Consider the following 23,694-nt stretch of genomic DNA (forward strand, 5'->3'; position numbering starts at 1 on the left):
TGAATGGCAGAGCCTCCCTTAGGTAGGGCAAATTGGGGTGACCATTCCAGGCCCTGCGCTTTGGGGGGCTCTGCAGGCCGGTGCTATTAGCCGGCGCGGTCGGTCCCAGAAGACATAGGCATGGGAAGTAGGGGAACATGGGGTGCTGCAGCACCCCCGGGCTCCCGGCTGCCAGCCCCGCACGTGGGGTCTCGGCTGCTGGCCCCATGCCTGGGGTCTCGGCTGATGGCCTGCGTGCCCGGGGCTCCACTGCCACCCCGCGCGCCAGGGTCCCAGCTGCCACCCTGCACACCCAGAGTCTCGGCTGCCGCCCTGCACCTGGGGTCTCGGCTGCCGCCCCGCGCACACAGGACACTACTGCCGCCCCATCCCCAGGGTCTCTCCTGCTACCTCACACCCGGGATCTCTGCTGCTGCCCCACGACTGGGGTCTTGGCTGCCACCCCATGCGCTTGGGGCTCTGCTGTCCCATGCCCAGGGTCCCGGCTGCCGGCCCCACGACCGGGGCTCTGAAGCCACCCCGCACCTAGAGATCTGCTGCCGCCCCGCGCCCAGGGCTTTGCTCCCGGCCTCAGCACTGGGGGCAGGGGTAGGGGTAAGGGGGCTGGCTTTCAGCACCCCTATTAAAAATGTTCCAGCGCCCCTGCCGAAAGACGAACCCGTCACTTCCGTAGTGCCCGCCATCTTGTTGGCAGTTAGCAGAGACAGCACCTGGCTCGGCCGTCTGCCTTTCAGTGCAGCGAGTCCCCCGCCCCAGCCGGAGCCCTGAGCTGCCATGGCGCTATGGCCAACAATAGCCCCGCGGTAGACACCGGCGACTGCCAACAGCAGCAGGCGGCCCAACACCAAGCCGGATCCGTCCTGCCAGCCCAGCCACCGATGCAGAGCGGGGCCCCCAACCCGGCGGGGGCTGATTTGTCCCAGGCCCCGCACTCCCCTAGGGACAGCCCTGTTGAATGATGTAGAAAAAGTGAATAAGGAAGTGTAATTTACTCCTTCACCTAACACAAGATCTAGGGTTCATCCAATGAAATTAATAGGCAGCAGGTTTAAAACAAACATAAGGAAGTACACAGTCAATCTATGGAACTCACTGCTAGGGGATGTTGTGAAGGCCAAGACTATAACAGGGTTCAAAAAAGAACTAGATAAGTTAATGGAGAATAGGTGCATCAACGGTGTTTAGCCAAGACAGTCAGGGACACAACCCCATACTCTGGGTGTCCCTAAACTTCTGTCAGCTAAACGCTGGGTGTGGATGACAGGGGATGGTTCACTCGGTACACTCTCTCTGTTCTGTTCATTCTGTCTGAAGCATCTGACTCTGGCCACTGTCAGAAGAAAGAATACTGGTCTAGATGCACTATTGGTCTGACCCAGTAAGGCCATTCTTATGTTAGCAGTACTTATATCTTCTTCTTCTTCTACAGGTGCACTGAAATTCATTATCAGTCATTAGGTACTTTTCTGATGTCTGTAAATGTAACAGAAGCATTGCTAAAACGAATAAAGAAGGGAGAGGACTGAAAAATCTCAGTGAAAAAAGGGAATTCTATGGTGCCATGAATTTCCAGCAGCTTCAGGTGGGCTATTAGCACTTCCCACATTCTCTCTAGATTTTTAGCATCTCCAAGAACATTAATCATAATTAATAGATAACATGCTGCTGCAGAGAGATCAGTTGTGTGACGGAGGAAAATGATGTAAGGAGATTTGGGATGGAGTGTATAAGACATACAGTGGGATTTGAGGGTAGAGGGAGAGTTGATACAAGGGGACAGAAGAGCATAAGGATGGCCACACTGGGTCAGACCAACGGTCCCTCTAGCACAATAGCCTGTCTTCGGACAGTGGCCAATGCTTCAAAGGGAGTGAACAGAACAGGGCAATTATCAAGTGATCCACCCCGTCATCCAGTCCCAGCATCTGGCAGTCAGAGGGAACTTGGGAGGTATGGAAAAAGAGTAGCAATGTACTGAGATTGGGGGCGCAATAAAAGATGTACAGGGATTTGTCGGAGGATTCAGGAGGATGGAAGGTAAATTGGATTTGGGGACAGACTGGTTGCAAGAAAATTGGGGGAGGGGGGAGGCTGGGGTATTTTGGGACATCTAAGAGATGCTGGGGTATTGGGGGGAAATTAGAGATGCGGGAGAACTGGGGGCCACCAGGGGGATTTAGAGAAATTGTGGGACATGGGGATTTGGGAAGGACTTGGAGATGGAGGGGGACTAGAGGCCAGGGGCATTTGGGGAGCGATTAGAGAAGCAGCAGATTGAGGTTTGGGGGGTGGGTGGCGGCGGGGGTATTTGGGGAGAGCTCAGAGGAGCAGGGGTATGTGGGGAGGGCTAGGGACAGAGCGGGATCGGCAGGGAGCGCGCCAGGCCCGACGGACGGGGACTCTGCCTCCCCCTCCCTCCCGCACTGCGCGCCGCGCCCGCCAGCCCGGCCGGGGAAGCCAATGGGAGCGGGGGATGTTAGTGGTCGGGGTGGGGCCGTGTTGCTACAGCAGCGGCAGCCGGAGCCGGAGCGCGCCATGGAGGAGCTGGAAGGTGAAGGGTGGGGCGCGGGGATCAGAGACCGCAGCGGGCCCCCAGCCCGGGCCGGGCCTGTGTGTGTGACCGGGGGTCTGGGCGGGGCGCGGGGGTGGGACGGAGGGACCGGGGTTCCTGAGGGAGGGGAAATATGAGACCTCAGCTCCGCCTTGGGCACCGCATCCCCCGCCCCCTGTATGGAGTCGGGGTGAGGGGCCTGGCACCCCGGGCTGGCTGGGCTCCCTGTCAGCCCCCTCCTCGTTCCGGGACAGCAGAGCCCGCGGGCCGGAGCTGCTGCCTGCGCCTGGGCGGTGCCGGGCAGCGAGGGGCGCTCTTTGCCCGCAGCGGGGATTGTCCGCGCCCAGGGACATAAACAGCAGAACAGCCTGGTTTCCTACCCCTGAGAGCGACTTAGCATCCGCCGGGGGGGCACCTTCCCCCGTGAGTGCGGTTTGGCAGCCAGGCTGCGAGTGCGCTTCTCAGTAGCCAGGTCACCCCTGCTCTCTCTTCCCCCCCTCCAGTGACCCTGTCGGGCCAGTGCTGGCTTCACAACTAAGCGCTCAGTGTTTGTCTCTAGTGTTTAAACATACAAAATCTCAAAAGTGGAGCAAGCCCCTGATTGTCTCTGAAGCCTTTCAAGTTCCCAACATAAGGCTCCACCTTGCTGATGTGTTGCAGCTGGCTGATGGGGATGACTACAGCATTGTTTTAGGTGGTGCGAGCATCCTTGTCTGTCTGCTTTTTTTAACCAGAGGATTGTGCTAGGTTGTATTACAAGCTTTAAACACTCATTTCGCGATTGCCACAGTGGCTAAGTATTTCTCAGATATTGTAAATAGTTGATTATGCGCTGGTCTACGCTACAAACGTATGTTGATATAACTATGTCCACACTGCTGAGCGACATAGTTAGACTGAACTAACCCCCCGGTGTAGACAGCGCTAGCGCTATAGTTACTGCCTCTTGGGAAAGCAAAGTACCTACACCAATAGGTAGTGATCAGTGGCTCCACGTCTAGTTGGCAGCCAGTATCAAGCGGAGTGCCCCAAGGGTCGGTCCTGGGGCCAGTTTTGTTCAATATCTTCATTAATTATCTGGAAGATGGCGTGGATTGCACCCTCAGCAAGTTTGCAGATGACACTAAACTGGGAGGAGTGGTAGATACGCTGGAGGGTAGGGATAGGATACAGAGGGACCTAGATAAATTAGGGGATTGGGCCAAAAGAAACCTGATGAGGTTCAACAAGGACAAGTGTAGAGTTCTGCACTTAGAACGGAAGACTAGGGAAGACTGCTACAGACTACGGACTGAATGGCTAGGCAGCAGTTCTGCAGAAAAGGACCTGGGGATTACAGTGGACGAGAAGCTGGATATGAGTCAACAATGTGCCCTTGTTGCCAAGAAGGCTAACAGCATTTTGGGCTGTACAAGTAGGAGCATTGCCAGCAGATCGAGGGACGTGATCATTCCCTTCTATTCGGCATTGGTGAGGCCTCATCTGGAGTACTGTGTCCAGTTTTGGCCTCACACTACAAGAAGGATGTGGAAAAATTGGAAAGAGTCCAGCGGAGGGCAACAAAAATGATTAGGGGGCTGGAGCACATGATTTATGAGGAGAAGATGAGGGAACTGGGATTATTTAGTCTGAAGAAGAGAAGAATGAGGGGGGATTTGATAGCTGCTTTCAACTACCTGAAAGGGGGTTCCAAAGAGGATGGATCTAGACTGTTCTCAGTGGTACCAGATGACAGAACAAGGAGTAATGGTCTCAAGTTGCAGTGGGGGAGGTTTAGGTTGGATATTAGGAAAAACTTTTTCACTAGGACGGTAGTGAAGCACTGGAATGGGTTACCTAGGGAGGTGGTGGAATCTCCTTCCTTAGAGGCTTTTAAGGTCAGGCTTGATGAAGCCCTGGCTGGGATGATTTAGTTGGGGATTGGTCCTGCTTTGAGCAGGGGACTGGACTAGATGACCTCCTGAGGTCCCTTCCAACCCTGATATTCTGTGATTCAATAGGAGAAGTTTGTACATAGCATTTCCACTAAGCACTACAGTTCTGTAGCAGCATTGTAAGTGTAGACAAGCCCAAGCCTTGTGGAATATTTGCACTTTCTTATCTCCTACGGATAGATTAATGCAAATAATATTTTTGTGGGTTTGTAGCCTTTCACAGATAAGAGGTAAGCAAATAACTTCACTAATGCAAGACTATCTGACATCTGTAAAAGTTTATAATTTTTAATGTTGCTAAAAATAACATGAACAGAACTGTTTTGTGTAAATATCTGTAAATGATCATTTAAAAAAGCATTCATACTTTGTTTGTCATAACCAATTGAGTATTTAAGATAAGAATGATATGGGCAATCTAACCTCCTCTTCTTTTCACTTCTACTTCAAAGAACTAAAGCAATTAAAATAATTTTTATTGTATAGCAATTTTTATCTTTGTAGCTAGGCAAGTCAGTCAATTGATTGCCTATTACTTGATCATGGTCAAATATTGTGAAATTTTCCAACAAGACATAGGCAGTGGCCTACCTTTTTGATTCCATCATGATGCCATTCTTTCATTTTTAGAACTTTATTTCATTGTGCTTCAAATTTTTCTGTGTTATAATAACTCAGGCCTGGTCTACACCTAAAATTTAGGTTTACCTAGCTTTGTCACTCAGGGGTGTGAAAAATTCACACCTCTGACAGACATTGTTAATCCAGCCTAAGGCCTGGTGAAGATATTGCTGTGTCGAAGGAATAATGGTTCTATTGACCTTGCTTCTCAGGGTGAATTTACTACTGTGATGGAAAACCCCCCTTCTGTTGTTGTAGCTAGTCTCTACACTACAGCGGCATAGCTGCAGCACAGCAATTGGCCACTGTAGTGCTTGTAGTGTAGACACATCCTCAGTTAAGAAACTTATTTTTTGTAAGTAGGCAGAAGTATATATCTAAAGCCTATTGGAGACCATATAATCTTACTCTTTTTGTTACTCTTCTAATAAATTAGTGCTTTAAAATATTTAACTATTTTTAACATTATTTGACTGGTCAGTTGATTTGATTATTTTTGGACCGAATGCCCCACCCTATATATAGGCTTGGCAGAATTTGAATTTTTTAAAAAAAATTGATGGATAGCTATTTGTTTTAAAGCATTTTTTCCTATTTTTATCAATAAATTTTCACAGTTGCAAGAAATTATGGGGCGGAGTGAGAATAATTGTTTAATGAGAGTAGATGTTGAGATTCAAAAAGTTAGTTTTGTAATTGTTAAAACACAAATTGTCAACATCAGATGTCAAAATATGCAGTGTAAACTCTGTTATCAAACAGCATTTTTCTTCCATTGCCTATCTGAAATTGCTGTTATTGCTGATGAAAATATTTTTCATCAGTTTGTGTGTGTACAGAGAAATTGATGTTTACTGACATTTACCAATAAAAATCTAATCCTTCTGAGGCTACCGGTGTAGCATTTACAAACTTCATGAGCGAGATCCTGGTCTCCTTCTACAAGCAGCCCTACTGACTTCATTGGGATTACTTGCATAAATACAGAGAGCAGGATTTGTCATAGAATCATAGGACTGGAAGGGACCTCAAGAGGTCTTCTAGTCTAGTCCCCTGCACTCAAGGCAGGACTAAATATTATCTAGACGAGCCTTGACACGTGTTTGGAGATTTTAAAGAGCAGATTAGATAATGACAGAGATTCCACAACCTCCCTAGGCGATTTATTCCAGTGCTTAACCACTCTGATAGTTAGGAAGTTTTTCCTGAAGTCCAACCTAAACTGCCCTTGCTTCAGTTTAAGCCCATTGCTTCTTGTCCCATCCTTAGACGTTAAGGAGAACATTTTTTCTCCCTCCTCCTTGTAACAACCTTTTATGTACTTGAAAACTGTTATGACCCTCCCCCCCCCATCATCTCTTCTCCAGACTAAACAAACCCAGTTTTTCAATCTTCCCTCATAAGTCATGTTTTCTAGATCTTTAATCGTTTTTGTTGCTCTTCTCTAGACTCTTTCCAATTTGTCCACATCTTTCCTGAAATATGGCACCCAGAAATGGACACAATACGCCAGCTGAGGCCGGATCAGCGCAGTGTAGAGTGGAAGAATTACTTCTTGTGTCTTGCTTACGACACTCCTGCTAATACATCCTAGAATGATGTTTGCATTTTTTCAACAGTTTTACACTGTTGACTCATATTTAGCTTGTGAACCACTATGACTCCCCAGATCCCTTTCCACAGTACTCCTTCCTGGGCAGTCATTTCCCACTTTGTATGTGTGCAACTGATTGTTCCTTCCTATGTGGAATACTTTGCATTTGTCCTTATTGAATTTCATCCTATTTACTTTAGACCATTTCTCCAGTTTGTCCATATCATTTTGAATTTTAATCCTATCCTCCAAAGCACTTGCAATCCCTCCACAAACTTTCAGTGTACTCTCTATGCCATTATCTAAATCACTGATGAAGATATTGAACAGAACTGGACCCAGAATTGATCTCTGCAGGACCCTACTCGATACGCCCTTCCAGCTTGACTGAACCACTGATCTCTGGGAATGGTTTTCCAACAAGTTCCAACCAGTGCGTAACAATTTAAAATAGCTCCATCTAGGTTGTATTTCCCTTACTTGTTTATGAGAAGGTCATATGAGACAGTATAAAAAGCCTTAATAAAGTCAAGATATACCACATCTACTGCCTTCCCCCATATCCACAAGGCTTCTTACCCTGCCAAAGAAAGCTATTAGGTTGGTTTGACATGATTTGTTACTGACAAATCCATGCTGAGTGTTACTTATAACCTTATTTTCTTCTAGGTGTTTGCAAATTGATTGCTTAACTATTTGCTTCATTATCTTTCCTGGTACTGAAGTTCATTAAGACCCTTGAAAGATTATGTCTGTTGTGTTCACTCTTAAAGTACTGCTGTAATTCTTAAATATGATCCTGGTGTTTGAAAAATGAGTACAACCAAAAGATGGTGTCTTATGCTTTATCAAATGATGCCCTTTTGGGCACTAAAAAACTCATTAATAAGGCTAAGATTTTGTCATGGATATTTTTAGTAAAAATCACAGACAGGTCACAGGCAATAAGGAAAAATTCACAGAAGCCAGTGACCTGTCCCTGACTTCTACTAAAAATATCCATGACAAAATGGGGAGCCGCTGAGGGGGGCCTGACTGGGAGCTCCAGAGGCCTCCACCACCTGTGGGGGTCTCAGAGCTCCAGGGTTCCTCTTCCCCAGCGGTGGTGGGAGCTGCGAAGGCTGGCCAGGAGCTGTGGGGTGCCCCACTGCGTGGCTTAGAGCCCCCCAGTTCCCGCAGCGGCCGAGAACTGCGGGGGTCCCCCCCGCCACCCACGGTGGCCAGGAGTTTGTGGGAGCAGCAGGGGTCCCTGCTTCTGCCCACAGCGGCCAGGAGTTCTGGGGATTCCCCCCTCTGCGGCGGTTGGGAGCTCAGGGGGTCTCCCCCAGCTGCCTGCAGTGGCCAGGAGTTCCTGGGAGCTGTGGGGGGCCGCTGCCATTTGGGAGGGGGAGCTCTGGGGTCACCCCTGGGAGCTCTGGGGTCACCCCTGCTGCTCGCGGAGGTGGGCAGCTTCAGGATGCCACGTGCAGCGATGGGGAGCTGTGGGGGGCGGCCCGCCGCCCACGGCAGCCGGAGTAGAGGGAGTCCCCCTGCTGTCCACAGCGGGGAGTTGAGGGGTACCCCTGCCAGGAGCTTGGGGGGCATCCTACAGCTCCCAGCCGCCTGCCATCTGACGTCGCGGAGGTTTTTGTAGGTCATGATTCCGTGACTTCTGCAACCTCCATGACAAAATCGTAGCCTTACTCATTAAACCTTTCTCACAAATACTTCTATGGCCAGATTCTGTCTTTACTTACCCCTATGGCAAATTTGCACCTTCCTAATTTGTGAGCCAGTTGGGGGTTTCATGCAGTGTTAATCATGGCAGAACATTGCCTACTGTCCTCTCCATCCAAACTAGTTTGGGGTTAACCTGAAACAAAAATGTTTCGAATTTTTCAGTGACTTGGAAAAAGAATGATTTAGTCTGAACAAAATATTTCATTTTAGAGTTTTTTAATTTGTGTTTTAAATGCAGTTGAACCAAATTTCAAAATGAAAAGTTTTAATAAAAACTTTGTTGTTTAATAACAACAACAATCAAAACATTTTATTTAGAAAATATCAAAACAAGAGTTCTGATTATTTATTTATTTGCAGGTTTTTTTGTTTTTTTCCCCTACTGAAAACATTTGGCAAATTTGGGAAATGTTTCAGTTGACTCAAAACTGCACTTTTCAGTGGAAAAAAGTGTTGGCTGAAAAATTCCACCAGTTCCATCCTGACTAGTTGATTCGCGAGTCTACCAAGGCTATCCACATTCCATGTATGGGAAATCAATTTTGGGAGTTGAAAGGTGTAATATATCCCATATTTACAAAGCAGGCCTTTTTCTCAACCCTGGATACCTTGTTTGCTGAAAAATAAAACATTGCTCTTGTGGCATGAAGCTTATTTTCTTTATGAACACTCTAGGTTGATGTGAGCACACCAAAAGGTAGCTTAGATATTTTAAAAAAATTGAGTTGTGACCTTGTAAACTTTCTTATCCCAATTAATTTTAAAGACAAATTTTCCCAGAACTGTGAAGAATAAATTCAGTCACTTCTTGACTTGTCACTATTGTGCATTTCTCTTAAGTGAATCAGTCCAGTAAGAAGCAAATACTTTCTTTGTTTTTTTCTGTTTCAAAACATGTTCTAAAATGGCTTGTATTTGTGTTCCAACAGTTGCAGGGTAAACATAGGTAAACAAAGCTTTTATTTACTTGAAAGGACAGTGCCAGCTTAAGCTGTACCTCTTTGGGCTGTGATGACATTAGATCTCACAATTTAAGGATCAGGTCTAGTCAACATTTGTATAGAGGGTAGTCTCCAAGGAAAATTGTGGGACAGAAAGTACTGGTATTTCATTAGGTAGCATTTTCCCTTTTAAGACATTACTGAACTAGTGACGCAATATACTGGTGTTGGAGGTGCCATCTTGGATTAAATGTAAAATTGTGGTAAAAATTCTGGCATAGTTCTCCCATCCTTGTAACTTGCTGCTTCTAACAGTCATCTAAAGCTTAATATTGTAACCTGTAAGATGCACCTGTTTAAACTAGCTTTTAATCAATCAACGAGCAAGGAATTTTCTGATGAGTGCGGGGGGCTGATTGGGTAAGTTGGAGAGTATTTTAGAATATGTGACTATATTGATTGAATCTTAGAGCAATGTTCGTAACATTCAAAGGGCTTATCATATTTCTTGTATTGTGATTACACTCCTTAAGACATTTATTTAGTGAAATTGCAAAATAAATCTTCTCTATGTGACTTCTAATTTCCTTGGAATTCACTTCTGGCTTTCTTTTGAAATGACATCTAGTTCCATTTTTGCTTTACTACTTTCTGAGCTGGTTCTGAAGAACAGTCTTGGAACTTAGACTGGCTGTAGGAGGGTCAGGGCTAAAATATATTAATTAAAGTGACAAAAGCTGACATAAGTTTTTAAAAGCTAATCTAAAACTTCCTAGCTTTTGTTAGTTATTTTGGAATCTATTTGCTGATTAGCTGTCTTCTTGAGAACAAATCTGGTTTTGTTAGCTTATTGTTAATTTTTTAAAAAGTTACTTTTTGAAGACAGTACAAGATCTGACTTTTAGAGGTGCTGACTAAGCTCCCGGTAACTTCAGTTGGAGTTGTTTATGCTCAGCACTTCTTAAAAGTAGGCCCAAACTTCTTCACAGTTATAGATGGGAGTAGTGTTTGGCAGAACCCTATATCAGCTAGGGAGCAGAAAGATTTTTATAATGGACTTCATAAAATGTTTTATGAATGCTGACATGCTTGCATTTCAAGAATTCTTCTGCCACCTTGAAGGGGAACTATCAACTTTAAACTCATATTTTAAACCTCATTAGATTTCAAGTATTTTCAAATACGACACTGGCCCCTGAATCCTCTTCCAATTTTTATGGTTTTACAATCATGTTTTCCTTTTTAAATCTTTCCCTCTTTCTGTTGCTGCATGAAAGACCCACACAAACATGAGAGGCTGTATGTACAAGAGAAACAACTAAATTGACAAAATGCTGTCAAATGCACAAAGCTTTTAAAACATAGACAATTTTTATTTAGTCTCTGGTTCATAATAATTGTTTGCAGCAATAGTAGGTAAAATATTTTCAGATAGAAGTGTGCGTTTTGTTTGTTTTTTAAAGCTGATTTTGTACCTTAAGTGAGAGAGAGAAGTCTCTGCACTTTTATAGCGCAGTGGTAGACAGTTATGGAGTTCAGTTTCAACAGTAGTTTTAAACCGTTATTTTGTAAAAATCGGATTGAAGTAGCAAAACGAGCACTATATGAATTTTTCATGGATTGATAAAATTGAATTGATAAAAAAATAAGAGTTTAAAAATCACCAGTTTTTGCAATTTTTCACATTTGTCTCACTTTTCTTGCGAAAGGTTAACAAAGACATATAAAACACTTATCACTGATATTATTCTACTGTGTAGTAAATAGTTTGTGTAACACACTGGCAAAGTACGTCAAGTTTTCCAATGGCTGGTGTAGGAAGAGACTAGCAGTTACTCCTGATGCTGAAGTGGTAAGGGCTTCTCAAACCCTGCTGCTGATCTCTGTAGGGGATTCATACCATTAAAATAAATTCTGTACTGAAAAGCTATGATCTGTAAATTATGTGTCAACAAAATACACATTCTTGTTACACATCAGAAATTATACAAATACACATATCAGGAATCTGTCATGTATTTTGCTTGTATGACGCCATGGTCAGTTTCTATATTAGGCATCCTCCTCTGTGCCCAGTGCACAGAAGATGTGAGTCTGTGACAACTCTCATTTTGAGGGTCTGGCTCAGCAGTACAACCTCTTTAGACACATGCTTCTAACTCTAGCCATCATTGGTTCAGTCCCTGATGTTGGACAAGATGGTGGCTGTTGCACAGGTGTCCAACATGGGTATGTTTGTATGCGTCATACTGTCAGGGTTGGCGGGGCTTAGAGAAATGGGGAGCACAATAGGCAGACCTGCCGGTGTAATGCAGGCACATGCACGCTGTTGCTGCAGCCACTTGTCTGTATTCAATTTCCAGAGGGTCATGAGAAGCTACAGAATGTTTTGGGAAGTGAGCGATGACATAGACTCCTTTGCAAAGGTTCCCTCCAACTCACAGGTTATATTGTAACTTTTAAACATGAAGAGTTTGGACTTGTTACCAAAAAAGCAATAAATATCCCAATTTAATCAAACTTTACACTCTGAGACAAAACATTAAGTGACCTCAGCTGTGTTAAGGTGGCATAATTCCTTCCTGTCACAGGGTAGCTGGTCTCTTTAAGGGGAGTCAGGGCCCAGTCTACCCATGATTGCCGCCTTTTTATAGCAAACAACTCCATCTAGCAGTTAATTAACGAGTACCTGGACCTGATAAAATGCCATGAGAGCTCAGTTAGATGGGTTGCCCTTAGAGAGGGGAGCACCCTGAGACTCTAGCAGCGGAAGGATGAAAGAGGCCTGTTAACCCCTCCAAGCTGATAGGTGAAATGAGTGAGGAAAGGAGGAGAAGCTGATTGAGGACTATAGCTGGCCTGAAGCATAACCCAGCTTCGGGAGGAAGGTTGGGGACTCCTGAACTTGGGAGAGAATGCTTGTTGGCTTGAGCCTCAGAGCCAGAAGAAGAGTTGGACTCAAGGGGCTAATGAAGGAAGGGTTTTCTTGTATTCTGTAAAAGGAGTCAATAATGAGACCCCACGGAGGAGGCATCTTGTTCTCAGTTCCCAGTGCTGAGTAAATCATTGCAAGACCAAAAGAGGGGAGCAGCCTTGCAATGCCCTGGTATGCCTCAAGGGAGTGTGCTCGTGGGCATCAGCCTGTCTTGCTTCCCCAGTGCATGGAATGTCTGACAATCAGATGTGCTGATTTGTGGATATAATTATTTTAAAAGCATATGGGGTCAATGTAAAAGTTTTGCACTAGACTGTGAAATACATGAAGCTGAGGTACATACTGCTTTTTGGTATCTGTTGGAGATGGAAAGGAAAGCCTTATGGCAGTGGTTCCCAAATTTGTTCCGCCGCTTGGGAGCTGCTGGAAGCGGCGGCCGGTATGTCCCTCGGCCCACGCCGCTTCCAGCAGCTCCCATTGGCCTGGAGCAGCGAACCGCGGCCACTGGGAACCGCAATCGGCCGAACCTGCGGATGCGGCAGGTAAACAAACCGGCCCGGCCCACCAGGGGCTTTCCCTGCACAAGCGGCAAAACAAGTTTGGGAATCACTGCCTTATGGTGTACTGTAGTGCATTATCAATTGCATTGGCAATATGAAGATGGAAAGGAATGTGTAAGTCTTTCCTCTTTTGAATTCCATTCTCTTCAATTTTGGGTGGATAAAGTATGTCCTGCTACTAACATTTTGTTTGCTAACTGTATTCTAAATTCAAAGAAACTGGCCCCTAACTAGAAGTATGTGAAAGGATGGGTATTGAGAAGAGAGAACTTATTATTATGTTTGAAGCATGCTGGCTCTTTGAGCATTTATGCATCTAACTTCTGAGGCAATCTAGTGAATAGTTTATCTAAACTGGAATGATGGTCTTGATTAAATGAAGTATACACTTTAAAATTTCTAGCAGCAGCTTAATTGTAACTGACAAACACACTTTAACAAGGTATCCACTGTTAGTTACAGCATACAAAGGATTTTATATACACACCTTCTCCCTCTGACTTGATCGTATTCTACAAATATGAGCATAGATAGCATATGTCTATGTAACATTCAAATGGACAATTTGCAAAATTGGCAACCCAGTTTATTAGGCCCTACCAAATTCACAGTCCATTTTGGTCAATTTCATGGTCATAGGATTTTTAAAATCATAAATTTCATGACTGCAGCTATTTAAATATGAAATTTCATTGTGTTGTAATTTTAGGGGTCGTGACCCCAAAAAGGAGTTGTAGGGGAGGTTGTGGTACTGCTACCCTTACTTCTGTGGCACTGCCTTCAGAGATGTGCAGCTGGAGAGCGGTGGCTGCTAGCAGGGAGCCCAGCTCTGAAGGCAGAGTCGCCATCAGCAGCAGCACAGAAATAAGGATGGCATGGTATGGTATTGCCACCTTTACTTCTGCGCTGCTGCTGGTGGGGCGCTACATTCAGAGCTGGGCACCCAGCCAACAACCATCACTCTCCGGCCGCCCAGCTCTGAAGGCAGCGGAAAAGTAAGGGTAGCAATACCGTGACTCCCCTAAAATAACCTTGTGACCCCCCCCTGCAATTCCGTTTTGGGTCAGGAACCCCAGTTTGAGAACGCTGGTCTCCCCTGTGAAATCTGTGTAGTATAGGGTAAAAGCACACAAAAGAACAGATTTTACAGGGGAAGACCAGATTTCACAGTCCGTGATGTGTTTTTCATGGCCATGAATTTGGTAGGGCCCTATTTATTAGCCACCTTTAGTATCATTTTCGTGTTTGTCCTATTGTGTTCTCTCACTTGATTTATCCCTCATTTTAGTTTTCTTAATCTTTTAAATATGCCTTCCCAAGAAGTGTTTCCCAGATGGCATATTTTACATGTGGTCACATTGTCATTTTTGTATGACCATTGTTTGTGCTATTTGTCAGTCTCTGCTTCTGTTAAATAGTATAGTAAAAATATAAATAAAAATGGCATCCCAGACAACACTGATCAGTGGAAATATAATGGAAACTGTGGCGCTCAAGGGACTGTAGTCTGAATCATTATCACAAGATCTTTCCAAGGCAAAACAATCTGAAGTGTATAAGCACTGAGATTTTTTTCCCCACAACTCAAGTGGCTGGAATACCAATAATAGCAGGGAAAAATTATGCGAGGAAGCAGTGAAATTTGAAATTGTATGGGAACACTTTTGTCAGCCCTTGCATGAATGTTTGTGAATTTTTAGAGATAAACTGATGCATCTACATCATATAAAAGGAAACGTTTATACTAGAGAGTTTCTGCAAGTTTGAATGGAGTTTTGGTTGCTACAAGTGACCAAGATTTTATGTCAGCACAGCAGATAAATTTTGAAGGACAACCTATGGCATTTTACAGGAATGTCAAACTGCTACTAATAAATATAGTACATGCATTTTTTTTCAGTTTATACAACAAATTTTATTTAGGTTTGCGCACACAACTTTAAAAAGAGAAAACTTATAATACAATTTCAATTAAAAATTAGGGCTTTCAAGCGATTAAAAAAACTAATCGTGCAATTAATTGTGCTGTTAATAGAATACCATTTATTTAAATATTTTTGGATGTTTTCTACATTTTAAAATATATTGATTTCAATTACAACACAGAATACAAAGTGTAAAATGCTCATTTATTTTTATTACAAATACTTGCACTGTAAAAAACAAAAGAAATAGAATTTTTCAATTCACCTAATACAAGTACTGTAGTGCAATCTCTTTATCATGAAAGTTGAACTTACAAATGTAGAATTATGTAAATAAAATAACTGCATTCAAAAATAAAACAATGTAGAACTTTAGAGCCTACAAGTCCACTCAGTCCTACTTCAGCCAATCACTCAGACAAACAAGTTTGCAGGAGATAATACTGCCCACTTCTTTTTACAATGGCACCCGAAAGTGACAACAGGCATTCGCATGGCACTGTTGTAGCCAGCGTCGCAAGATATTTGTGCTAGATGTGCTAAAGAGTCATACGTCCCTTCATGCTTCAACCTCCATTCCAGAGGACATGCATCCATTCTGATGATGGATTCTGCTCAGTAACGATCCAAAGAAGAGCAGACCGATGCATACTCATTTTCATCATCTGAGTCAGATAGCACTAGCAGAAGGTTGATTTTCTTTTTCTGTTGGTTTGGGTTGTGAAGTTTCTGCAGCAGAGTGTTGCTCTTTTAAGACTTCTGAAAACATGCTCCACCACATGCCTCTCAGATTTTGGAAGGCACTTCAGATTCTTAAACTTTGGGTCCAGTGCTTTAGAAATCTCACATTTGGTACCACCTTTGCCTTTTGTCAAATCTGCTGTGAAAGTGTTCTTAAAACGAACAACATATGCTGGGTCATCATCCGAGACTGCTATAACATGAAATATATGGCAGAATGCAGGTAAAACAGAGCAGGAGACATACTATCCTCCCCCAAGGAGTTCAGTCAGAAATTTAATTAATGCATTATTTTTTTAAAGTGTATCATCAGCATGGAAGCATGTCCCCTGGAATGGTGGCCAAAGCATGAAGGGGCATACGAATGTTTAGCATATCTGGCATGTAAATACCTTGCAATGCCGGCTACAAAAGTGCCATGCAAATCCCTGCTCTTACTTTCTGGTGGCATTATAAATAAGAAGAGGGCAGCATTATCTCCCGTAAATGTAAACAAACTTGTTTGTCTTAGCAATTGGCTGAACAAGAAGTATGACTGAGTGGACTTGTAGGTTCTGAAGTTTTACATTTTATTTTTGAGTGCAGTTATGTAACAAAAAAAAAATCTACATTTGTAAATTTCACTTTCACAACAAAGAGATTGCACTACAGTACTTGTATGAGGTGAATTGAAAAACACTTCGTTTTGTTTATCATTTTTACAGTGCAAATATTGTAATAAAAATATACACTTTGATTTCAATTACACTGGTCTACAATTTTTGAGAAGTCGTCTGCTTCAGAGATAAAATGTGCTATTTATTATGTATTTTGATGTGCTGAATTCAAATATGACAATTAAAACAACTGATTGGCTACTGTTTCTAAGATATTTAAGTTTTTACATTTTATGTCTATGTATATTGTGTAGATAGTAGAGTTTTAATCATAAATTGTAAACCTAGGTCTTTTCATGTGTTTATGGTTGCTTTACATGATAATATTTCACCTGTCCTGTTTATGTAACACTTTTTAAAAATCAGCAAAAGGGTTATATAAATAAAATTTATTATGAAACAAAAGGCAAAAAACTATTCTGTACATAGTTTAGTCCTATTCAGTGTCTACTCGGCGCTTCTTGGCTTGTCTCTTGTATTCATTAAATGGAGCATCTCTTGTCACTGTCCAGCAATAGTCTGCAAGCATTGATGGGCTCCATTTGCCCTGATAGCGTTTCTCCATTGTTGCAATGTCCTGGTGAAATCGCTCGCCGTGCTCGTCGCTCACTGCTCCGCAGTTCGGTGGAAAAAAATCTAGATGAGAGTGCAAAAAATGTATCTTTAGTGACATGTTGCAACCAAGGCTTTTGTATGCCTTGAGGAGGTTTTCCACCAACAACCTGTAGTTGTCTGCCTTGTTGTTTCTGAGAAAATTTATTGCCACTAACTGGAAGGCTTTCCATGCCGTCTTTTCCTTGCCACGCAGTGCATGGTCAAATGCATCATCTCGAAGAAGTTCACGAATCTGAGGACCAACAAAGACACCTTCCTTTATCTTAGCTTCACTTAACCTTGGAAATTTTCCACGGAGGTACTTGAAAGCTGCTTGTGTTTTGTCAATGGCTTTGACAAAGTTCTTCATCAGACCCAGCTTGATGTGTAAGGGAGGTAACAAAATCTTCCTTGATTCAACAAGTGGTGGATGCTGAACACTTTTCCTCCCAGGCTCCAATGACTGTCGGAGTGGCCAATCTTTCTTGATGTAGTGGGAATCTCTTGCACGACTATCCCATTCGCAGAGAAAACAGCAGTACGTTGTGTATCCAGTCTGCAGACCAAGCAAGAGAGCAACAACCTTCAAATCGCCACAAAGCTGCCACTGTTGTTGGTCATAGTTTATGCACCTCAAAATTTGTTTCATATTGTCATAGGTTTCCTTCATATGGACTGCGTGACCAACTGGAATTGATGGCAAAACATTGCCATTATGCAGTAAAACAGCTTTAAGACTCGTCTTCGATGAATCAATGAACAGTCTCCACTCATCTGGATCGTGAACGATGTTGAGGGCTGCCATCACACCATCGATGTTGTTGCAGGCTACAAGATCACCTTCCATGAAGAAGAATGGGACAAGATCCTTTTGACGGTCACGGAACATGGAAACCCTAACATCACCTGCCAGGAGATTCCACTGCTGTAGTCTGGAGCCCAACAGCTCTGCCTTAGTCTTGGGTAGTTCCAAATCCCTGACAAGGTCATTCAGTTCACCTTGTGTTATGAGGTGTGGTTCAGAGGAGGAGGATGGGAGAAAATGTGGGTCCTTTGACATTGATGGTTCAGGACCAGAAGTTTCATCCTCTTCCTCGTCTGACTCAAGTGAGAATGATTCTGGTGCATCAGGAACTGGCAGTCCTTCTCCTTGGGGTACTGGGCGTATAGCTGATGGAATGTTTGGATAATGCACAGTCCACTTTTTCTTCTTTGACACACCTTTCCCAACTGGAGGCACCATGCAGAAGTAACAATTGCTGGTATGATCTGTTGGCTCTCTCCAAATCATTGGCACTGCAAAAGGCATAGATTTCCTTTTCCTGTTCAACCACTGGCGAAGATTTGTTGCACAAGTTTTGCAGCATATGTGTGGGGCCCACCTCTTGTCCTGATCTCCAATTTTGCAGCCAAAAGAAAGGTGATAGGCTTTCTTAACCATAGTGGTTATACTGCGCTTTTGTGATGCAAAAGTCTTCACCACAAACATAGCAGTAGTTATCTGCACTGTTCACACAAGTACGAGGCATCTCTGCTCACTTTGGCTAAACAGAAATGTGTCCCTTTGCAAAATCAAACACTGACAAATAAGAGAGCACGACACTGTATGATTTCTAGAGCTGATATAGGGCAATTTGTTCAGCAGAGTGATGTAAGCTTCGTTATGATTGCATCATCCATGACTTCTAGGAATAACATGATGCAATTCATATCATGTATGACGCAATACCAGCTTCAGATTGCATCATTCATTGTTTTGCCTAAAAAGCAAGTACTGTCCAAACCCAGTCATAGATTTATTCATAGATCCAGTCAAAGATGTATTTTAGTCATTTCTGGTTTAAATTGAGATCCCTTCCCTTTATAACTCACTTATCCTCCGCCATTCCCAAGTCAAAGGTCGTATATACTGACCCAATAGCATATCTTGAAAACTAGAGCCAATCAACAATTTTAAGCATCATTTTCGTTCTCAGTGACCCAGAATTAGTAAAGTTTGACTACATTTATTTCAGAAGCATTTTGGCTGTAGAGCAGTGTTACAAGACAATACAATATATATGAAAATGTAGAAAAACATCAAAAATATTTAATAAATTTCAACTGGTATTCTATTGTTTAAAAGTGTGATTAAAATTGTGATTAATTGCTACTAATTTTTTTTAGTTAATCACGTGAGTTAACTGCGATTAATCGACAGCCCTAATAAAAATTTAGTGACACCGAAGACACTCCCCACAAATGTCAGATCCAACCACTGGAGGTGAAACACATTCTAGAAGCAAGCATTTCTGGTTATTGCTGCGGTAATTGGAGGCAGCTGAAAATTTGGGGAGCATTCTCCAAACACAACTGACAGAAGCTCTCCTGGAACATGAACTTTTATTAACCAATGGTGATATAGCTGCTCTAAAACTATCTCTGATTTCTTTTACTCAGACAGCCAATGTCCAGATAGAGCTCAGCCAGCTTGTTCTTTTTCAGGACTCAATCTCTGCCAGATACTGGGAAAACCAGGTGACTGTACAATCTGGGTTCAGTGAAATGGAGATTTAGAGCTGTGTGGCATAAGCATAGTGGTGCCACTTCAACCCAAATCATCTTGCTATTTCTCTCCAGTGTCCTTCCATATGTCTTGAACAAAATGGGTCAGGATGGAACTCCGTAATTCTCTACATGAGATTACTTCAGGCAGATAATTTCTAGTCTGTCCTCTTGGAGGGAAATATATCCAGTCATTTAACTCTGACTCCATTTCCTGCCACACATTGCAGACGTGTTAACAGTTCATGGTCCGTAGTATCAAAGGAAGCTGATTGCAGGTTTTTTAAAAAAAGATCTAAGATGCTGGATCTTTATTCAACCCCTGGAGATTAACCAAGGAGACTATTATAGTCTCCATAGCATTCCCAGGCCTCAAACTAATCCGAAAGGAAAGCTGAATACTCTGGTATTGCCAGAATTGCCTTACTATACCCTCGCTGATCCTTTCTTTATTTAAAAAAAAAAAAAAAAAGACAGTTTGCATAAGTAGTTGGTTTCTCGAGCAGGATTGTTCATTTGAAAGATTCTGCTACCCTCTCATCCTCATGCAAGGGATTGGTAATATTCAGCAATAATGAAAACAGTGTCTCCCTGCTTGATTTCGTCAATAAGGAAGAACATGAGTCTTCCATCTTTTTATTCTGTGTTTGTATAGTGCCCAGCACAGTGGGATCCTGGTCCATGACTAGGGCTCCTAGATGCTACGTAATACAAATAATAAATTATAAATCTTAACTTATGGCAAAAGCTCAGATAAGGGTTCTGTATTTGTCCTCCTTTCCAGGTAGAAACTTGATATCTCTCTGAATTTCTGTGTAACTATTGTCTCTATTCCCAGCACAGCCTGAGGCAAAATGAAGATGAGATATTTTCACAAGTAAAAGTGCAGTATTAATGGATTATAGTATATTATTCCATTTGGAGATAAAGAAATATAAACTGTAAGATATTTTAACAGGTATACAGAAAAATATAAATAGACATTAACAAATCACCCTCAAAAAATCTCAGACACAAATATACAATTTTAAGGGTAACAATTGAGAAAATGAAATGCAACAAACTTGCAGAGAGCATGACTAAGAACAGGGAGAGCACAAAGGTATTTTGAATTTCTGAAATTGGATCCAAATAATCTTAGAAAAGATGGCAGCATATCAGCAGTGAACTCAGTCCTGTTAAGATGCAGGGAATTGAACTAGAAGTTCCACTAGAAAATACCTTCCAACTTAATTTAGTTTGAGATCATCAGTGTTTCATTGATTCTTCTCATTTTTAATTCCAAACACCTCTATGAAAAGTACTCCTAGGAGAATTCTGTGCCACTGAGCACATGCAGAATTCATGTCTCCTGCAGATTTTTTTTTCTCCGCAGAAAATACATTCTGTTGGAGAAGTACTGCAGTTATGCCTTTTGCCCACCAGGGGCTGCTGTGGTGCAAGAACAGAGGGTAGCTGCTCACCAGCCATAACAGCCAATAGGGAGAGATCAGAGGCTTTGTTCTTCACTGTGCGCTGCCCACGGGATCAGGTGAGGAGGCACGTATAGTGGGGGGACAGATAGAGCAGGGCACACAGGACTGCTGGGGTAGTCACTGATTGGGTTTCAGAAGGGCTTGTTGGGGGGACAGACTGGAGTGGGGGTGCAGAGCCACATGGGGACAGGGTTGGGAGTGCAGGGCCACATTGGGACAGGGACAGATATGCCTGACTGAATGGGAGAGGTTAGTTAGGGTTTAGTAGCTTCCTAACAATCCCTCCCCCATGCCCTTCCAAAAAACCCTTTTCCATGCTTCTCCCACCCGTACCCAACAACCCTTCAGGTTCACTCCCAGGCTTCTTCTCAGCAATTACTTCCCTCTCCCTCAGCTCCTCCATTACCTCTGACTCCCCCAAGCCTTTGCAGTGCTTCTTAGAGGTGCGGGAAATTCATTTCTGTATTGTAGTTTAAATGAATTATTGCTCAAAGTTCTGTATTAGTATGCCTATTAAGGAATCTGTTTGTGAAAAAAACCATTTCCTGAATCTTTTTCGTTTGTGTTGTTACAGACATACTTGTTGACAGGTATTTTGAAATAAATTACCAAAATAATTGAAACTGGTGTGATTATATTGTTATTTTGACAAAATTTGCAGAATTTTAAAATTGTTCAGAATTTTTTTTTTTTTTGGTACAGAATTCTCTCAGAAGTAGAGAAGATATAGTATCACCAGATAGTATTTTTTTTGAAGATAGCACAATTAATGTGGACTATAATATAACACAGAGGCTGATTTCAGACCTTACTTGTATGTTGTGCTCTATGCTGTCTAGAAAACAGACCCATTGGTAAAGCATGTCAAGTGCCCTGATAGTGCCTCATGCTGCATCATTGAAGTCAGTAGAAGATTTGCCTTGACTTCAATAGAAGCAGGCTGCTAGCGAGTGGTCATGTAGATGAGACACTCCTTTATATTAAGCGGTAGGAGTCTGTGCTAGGGATCTGAAGTAAGAGGAATTGATTTAAATTACCAATTTTAATCACTAAATAATCATTTTTAATTTTGTTTTGCATTTGCATTTTTTAGTTATGTTCCTAAAGAAAGGTTGAGTTTAATTGGTGGGTAACCACTGAAACATATTGATTTGCAACTAAATACAGCCTTTACACTAAACTTGGTACTACTACTTGCTATCCGGGAGGTTACACTATATCAATACACATTTATTTAAGCAGTTACATTGCTTAACCTACATATATTCAGATTCTTAATTTTTACATGTTTGTATTATGTTAGAAAATGGTGAATGATGCATTTCTTTATTAGATTATTTTTTTACTTGTGATTTGTGTCAACGTCTATTTGGATGAAATTTGGGGTCTATTTGGATGAAATTTGGATTTCAATTAAAAATGTGCAAAAACATAACCTTTTAAATCAGTTAAATAAAACTACTTTAAATGTGCTGATGGAGGTGTGAGGGGGGAGTTTATCAAACCATGTGTGGTGCTAGGCAGGTCCTAAAATCAAACTTACCATAGGTGTTCACTAACTGTGTGTTTCTCATTTTCAAGTGCCTGATTTGAGACCTGGGGCCTAATCTGCAGAAGTTCTTAACACTCACAGCAGCAATGGAGGTCAATGGGAGCTATGCTTTGAAAATAGAAAGTGCTACAGAATGCTAAGTACTCTGAAAAATCAGAGTGTAGGCATCTCAAATTGGGCACCCAAAACATGTGGACATTTTTCAAACTTTAATCTTAATTTCCTTGACCATAAAACCATGTGTATTACACCCAGTTGCATTTACACAGATTCTACAATGCAGCTTTTATAACTTCTATCATGCTTTAACTTTCTGTACTATTTTCTTTTATGCTATATTTTGAAAAGTGTTTATAAGCATTGATTATTGTGATTTGTACAAAATATTTAATAGACATCTTTAGCTTCAAGTTGTAAATATATTGTAAATGGCAGGTAGTAAATCTGAGGTCCATTTTGGCCAAAAGGCAAACAAAACAACAAGGGGCCTTATCGAAAACAAGACACAATTCTTGTATAAGACACCAGTTATCAAGATGATCTTTGCCTTTTGGAAGAGACAGAAAAAGCTTAAGATATTTGTTTTAGAAAGAGCCCTTACTTTAACAGAATGTAAGAATGTTCTTTTTATGAGCAAAGAGGACTGTGAGGTCTGTTTATTTAGCTTGTAAGCTCCTTGAAGCAGGGACTGTCTACTTGCAGAGTTTTTCTATATACGTCTTAAGGTTAAGCTGTGCATTGTCTCTCTGGAACTTTCCCTAGAGACCCTTCTTCCCAGCAGGTTTACCCAGTGCCTTGCCTCCCCTCCCCAGGGATTCTGACAGATTCTCTCAGGGGACCTCCCTGCTTCTTGTAGGCCTCAGGGTTCTCTCAGAGTGTCAAACTTCCTATTCCTGAACAAGTACATAGAGAAAAGCTACCCAGAAGCCAATTACAAGTTCATCTTATTGAAGCTAATACCATAGATCTGGCACATTCTGGAATCCAGCCAGGGCATGACATCGCTTTAGTGGCAATGACAGATGGTCTGTCATTGGATAGAGGGCAAACACCCACTCATATCCTCCTGGACTTCTCTGCAGCATTCAACATTCCATTAGTACAGAATGCTGCAGTGCATTTCCCCAGCAAGCCCATCACACATGTCCTCTGTTTTCTGCACTCGCTTCCCCTAGAACAGGAGTGGGCAAACTTTTTGGCCTGAGGGTCACATTGGGAAATAGAAACTGTATGGCGGGCCATGAATGCTCACAAAATTGGGGTTGGGGTACAGGAGGGGGTGAGGGCTCTTGTTGGGGGTGCGGACTCTGGGGTGGGGCTGGGGATGAGAGGTTTGGGATGCAAGAAGGTGC

At 42.7% G+C, this 23,694-nt stretch overlaps 1 protein-coding gene across 1 annotated transcript in view; it reads left to right on the forward strand.

Annotated features, from left to right (window-relative positions):
* The first annotated feature begins 2,516 nt into the window (after positions 1–2,516).
* ZC2HC1A (zinc finger C2HC-type containing 1A) overlaps positions 2,517–23,694 on the forward strand; it is a 59,181-nt gene continuing 38,003 nt past the window's right edge. Inside the window, exon 1 of the mRNA XM_026662724.2 lies at positions 2,517–2,551. Coding sequence (XP_026518509.1) covers positions 2,536–2,551 — 16 coding nt within the window. The 5' untranslated portion in view covers positions 2,517–2,535. The remainder of the gene's footprint in view (positions 2,552–23,694) is intronic.

This window comes from Terrapene carolina, unplaced genomic scaffold (assembly GCF_002925995.2).
Source record: "Terrapene carolina triunguis isolate 2854851 unplaced genomic scaffold, T_m_triunguis-2.0 Scaffold58, whole genome shotgun sequence".
Taxonomy (NCBI): domain Eukaryota; kingdom Metazoa; phylum Chordata; order Testudines; family Emydidae; genus Terrapene; species Terrapene triunguis.